The sequence below is a fragment of the Etheostoma spectabile genome, chromosome 9 (genome assembly GCF_008692095.1).
Source record: "Etheostoma spectabile isolate EspeVRDwgs_2016 chromosome 9, UIUC_Espe_1.0, whole genome shotgun sequence".
In the NCBI taxonomy this organism is placed as follows: domain Eukaryota; kingdom Metazoa; phylum Chordata; class Actinopteri; order Perciformes; family Percidae; genus Etheostoma; species Etheostoma spectabile.
Window position 1 is genome coordinate 20,495,700 of NC_045741.1, and position 4,485 is coordinate 20,500,184.

Genomic DNA, 4,485 nt, shown 5'->3' on the forward strand with positions numbered 1-4,485 from the left:
ATTTACCCTGCAGAGATCTGAGGAGCAGCACCATAGTCCTCATAAATCGACCAGAGTTTAGAATGCCAAAAAAAAGAAGGCGGAAGGTATGGGAAATCTGACCCAAAAACAGCAGAATATCCTGAGCAATCCAGGAAGTGGAACGTCATGGATATAGACTACTGAAAAATAAAGGCACATATGGGACACAGTTCTTTAATTTGGATTCACTGGTTATTCTCTGGTACAGAGCCTGGCACTAGTAGGCCACGCAATGCTGCTTTCAATGTGCTCTAATATTCACCACCGGTCTGCTGTCTTGTCCTATGCTTCCCTCTGAGACAGGTGAGTGGTTATGCACAGTTAGTGTGTGTGATGCCCAATTGTTGTCATTCCAGCACCAGCAGAAGGGCGTCTCTCCCCGGATGTTAAAGGCCTTGGTCAGCAGGGGACACCCAGAGTTCTCCTCTAACAGACAACAAGATGCCCACGAGTTCTTCCTGCACATCATAAATGTGGTGGAGGTGAGTGAAGCTAAACTTCTGTCCACATCAAAATATTCAAAATGTACAATAGTATGTATGTGACATCACAAGACTAACTTTCATACCTAAATAGCATGAGTTATTTGTTTAGTTAATAAAACAATAACATTCAAATGTAATATATATGTACTGTATATGTGCTGTGTAGTGCTGTATCTATATTATTTGTGTTGATGTGTTGCATAATATGAAAAATATTTTTAAGCTGTTAAAAGATTTTTTTATTCTTAGTTTTTTGTAGTTGATAAATTGATGTCAGGAATTGTTCACTGCAGTATTTGGATGTTAATAGTCCTCAGAGGATGTCTCCTTATGATTTTGGTGACCTTCTGACCTTTTTTGCTTTTCCACCAACTCAAAACTTTCCGTGACAAGGTATCTTAAAAAAAAGGTATAATAAGGATTCTTACTGTATAGGTTGTCCACAATATCTTAAAACAAGGTTCATTTGCTAGCTTTTTTTGTGGAGCTTTTAACACCATCTTATGGTCTTCATCAGCACATGGAGTTTGCTCAGTTGTTACCCTTTTGTTTTTATTTTAATGTATACACTTACTGTAGTTCATTCTTAAAATGTGATTATAAATTTGAAGGGATTGTTTACTGTGACTGATGTTATGGATAGCAGCAGATTTATAGTTAGGTAAATATGGCAAGCTTTGGAATTTGGAATAACAATTTTTGTTGGTTGATAATTCCTGTTTACTACAAAGTGTCACAACACTGACTGCCCCACTAAACTTGAATTTTCCCCACTGTGAAATCCTAACATGTTTACAAAATGGCTGGGTTACAGTACATCTGACCCCTGACACACATGGCCAGACAGTTGATTGAGAAGGGAGGGTCTGTTTTTGACTAAACACAGCACACTGTCTCTTTGGTTGGTACGTATACATAGGGTGCTTAGACGTGTCTTTCTCAACCTGGATATATATAGCTCAGTGCTATCCAGTACACAGGGAGGACAGATAAAGCTTTCTATTTTTCCTCAGCCATGATGATACATGCTCTGACTTGGACACTTCCGCCACCTTATGTTGTGAGGATCAGGAGCAAACCACCCATTTTCCCCATTATCGGCACAAAGCTTCTAGTTCTTGGGTTAAAACTCGGTTTGTTCAGAAAAGGCTGTTACTCTCCCCCCTGCTTTAGTCTAGTTACTTGCCTCTACAGCTGTCTTTAAACTTGACACAGATTTAGTTATCCAGACATAAATAACACGACTACAGCCACCACCATCAGCAACATTTTCCTCTGTCTATGTCAGCTTGCCTTCTTGGCCTGAGTAAAATGTATAACTTGAGTACTGTAGCCTCTTAGAATAGAAGGGCTGGGTTGCAGAAAGGTTGCAATGCAACCTGGTGTGATAAGTTGTGATGCCATGCTTTATCACAGTCTTCAAATAAACACAGTGTAAACTCTAATGACCCCTGCTGTTCATAAGCAGTGAGGACACACAGCTGCTCAGTGATCATAAGTAATGTGCCTGTGATTCTAAAAGGATGCAACACATAAGGTTAGTTGAGACGGTTCCTATATTAAAGAGCTGCATCTACATTAGAAATTACTGTATTAAGAGATGTGGGTCAAACAGCAGTTGTGTTAAAGTCATGCCAGGAGACCGTAATAAACCACAGCAAAGAATAGATTTTTCACAGAAACTTTCCATATGCATGGCACATGAGAAGCTTCTGCACAGCTGTTAAGCAGGCATACAGTATTTTAAATAACAATCCTTGTGTTTTTGTCTTTTTGCTAAAATACAAACAGAGTTTTCTCTAAAAAGTATTCTGTAGACTACAGGAAACTAAAACCCTCCAGGCTAATGAAGTTTAAAGATTATTGGTGCATTAGTGCAACATACCAAACAATGTGAGGGACAGATGGGACAGCTTGACTGCCATTGGGATTTGATTTGGCTAATATAAGTCAAGTCAAGAATTAAATGATGAAAAAATCTTGATTGAAAAAGGAAATGTGCAAAGAAAGCACTATGTATTGACCACAGTCTGGGAGGAACCTCCATTTTATCAGCATTGGACCGCATCACTGGATTTTATTCAATACTGTAAAAAGTCTATGTCTGTTGTCAAACTGAAACGTGCCTAATCTCATTGCCTGATTTTATGGTTGATATTAAAACTCACCCTCTCATCCTCCCTATACGTCGTTGCCCTACAGAGGAACAGTGCAGGCTCGGAGAACCCAAGTGATGTCTTCCGCTTCCTGGTGGAGGAGCGAGTTCAGTGCTGCCAGACACGTCGGGTTCGTTATACTCAGCGGGTGGACTACTGCATCCAGCTGCCAGCCCCCATTGAGGCGGCCACCAATCGAGGTAAAGGAGCCAACACACACACACCACAACAACACACACACACACACACAACACACACCACACACCCACACACACACACACACACACACACACACCACACACACACAAAACACCACCACACCACACACACCACAAAACAAAAAGTGTTTTGCTACAGCAGGAAGCCACAGCTGCCTCTGGTGGTACAGCTGGCATGACACTGGCCTCAAGTGGCACCAGCCACTGGGAGAGTCAGCAGGCCCTTGTGTCAAAATGGGAGCTATGTGTTTAAAGTGAGGGAGGACAAGTTTGTCTCTCAAGGTGACTGCATATGATCGTGTATAGTTACAATAAACAAATGTGACCCTGGTAAAGATGATAAGGCTGTCCGTTTGTCAGCAGGCCATCTTGAAACCATACAAAATTAGTAATATTAAAATGCAAATTGTATCACCCTTGATTTTACTTAAATTTGACTTTTTAAAATAATAAATATGATGGAGTTTTGCTGATGTTTTTTTTTTTTTTTTTTTTTTTTAACAGTGTGTTTATTGCAGATCAACCTTGGGTACAGACCACATTTGTTCATGAGCAACATAATTTTTCCCGTTTTCTTATCCATACAATAACATCACGAACATAACATCAACAACAATAAGCAGCAACAAGAGTACAAGTTGTAATTATATGGCGGTACATTATGGTGAGACATCATAGCAAATATCAAGACTTAGTTAACTACAAGACCAAAAAGCAAATCTTAGTCAATCACACCGCTACCCCCCCCCAGACCTCCCAAGTGTCTTAAAATCGGACCCCATGCCCTATTAAATACACTTTTCCTCCCTGAATTTGTGAATCTGAGCTTCTCCAGATGAAGGACCTCGCCCAGCTCTCTTAACCACATCTCAAATGAGGGCGTTGCCTCGGACTTCCATAATCGTAATATAATTCTTTTAGCCAGAACCATACCCAGATACACCGGCCATTTGTCCCTGCCAGAGTTCACAACAGTGTCATTTGTAGACCCCAGAATGGCAACCAGGGGGTCGGGTTAGTTTTGCTGATGTTAACACTTATTTGCACAGCTCAAACGGTTTGTTTTTGTTGTCATTCTTCCAGAGGAGCTGCTGGCATACGAGGCCAAGCAGAGGGACGCAGAGGAGAACATGCAGGCTCCTCCTGAGCCAGTCAGAGCACGGATCCCCTTCACTGCCTGCCTGCAGGCCTTCACAGAGCCGGAGAATGTCCCTGACTTCTGGAGCTCAGCGCTGCAGGCAAAGTCAGCCGGAATCAAGTAAGCAAAGGGCCACCTGTTCTTGGGCATGGAATGACTACTTTACACCTCACTTGTTTTTACTACCTCACGTATATAAATTAAAACCAATTGTATTGATAAAAATGTGAAATTGTGTGTTCTCTTTTCAAAATTGTTATTTTTCTCTGCAGAACTTCCCGTTTTGCCTCCTTCCCAGAGTATCTGGTTTTGCAGATAAAAAAATTCACATTTGGGGTTGACTGGGTGCCAAAGAAACTAGGTAACTATCTGTCACCTTTCATCCTGGGATTTAAATTTATACTAGTCTATACCATAGACTGTTTAAGTGCTCATATTATGCTTTTTCCCTTTCCTTTATTGTGTTA

At 40.9% G+C, this 4,485-nt stretch overlaps 1 protein-coding gene and 1 long non-coding RNA gene across 3 annotated transcripts in view; one reads left to right on the forward strand and one right to left on the reverse strand.

Moving 5' to 3' along the window:
* usp13 (ubiquitin specific peptidase 13) overlaps positions 1-4,485 on the forward strand; it is a 27,690-nt gene that overhangs the window by 12,582 nt on the left and 10,623 nt on the right. For both annotated transcript variants that reach the window (XM_032525251.1, XM_032525250.1), the window contains exons 11-14: positions 378-503; positions 2,709-2,862; positions 3,964-4,138; positions 4,291-4,379. In XM_032525251.1, the coding sequence (XP_032381142.1) occupies positions 378-503; positions 2,709-2,862; positions 3,964-4,138; positions 4,291-4,379 (544 nt within the window). The remainder of the gene's footprint in view (positions 1-377; positions 504-2,708; positions 2,863-3,963; positions 4,139-4,290; positions 4,380-4,485) is intronic.
* The window catches only part of LOC116695161 (uncharacterized), a 15,097-nt gene that overhangs the window by 1,062 nt on the left and 9,550 nt on the right, over positions 1-4,485 (reverse strand). The window lies entirely within an intron of this gene.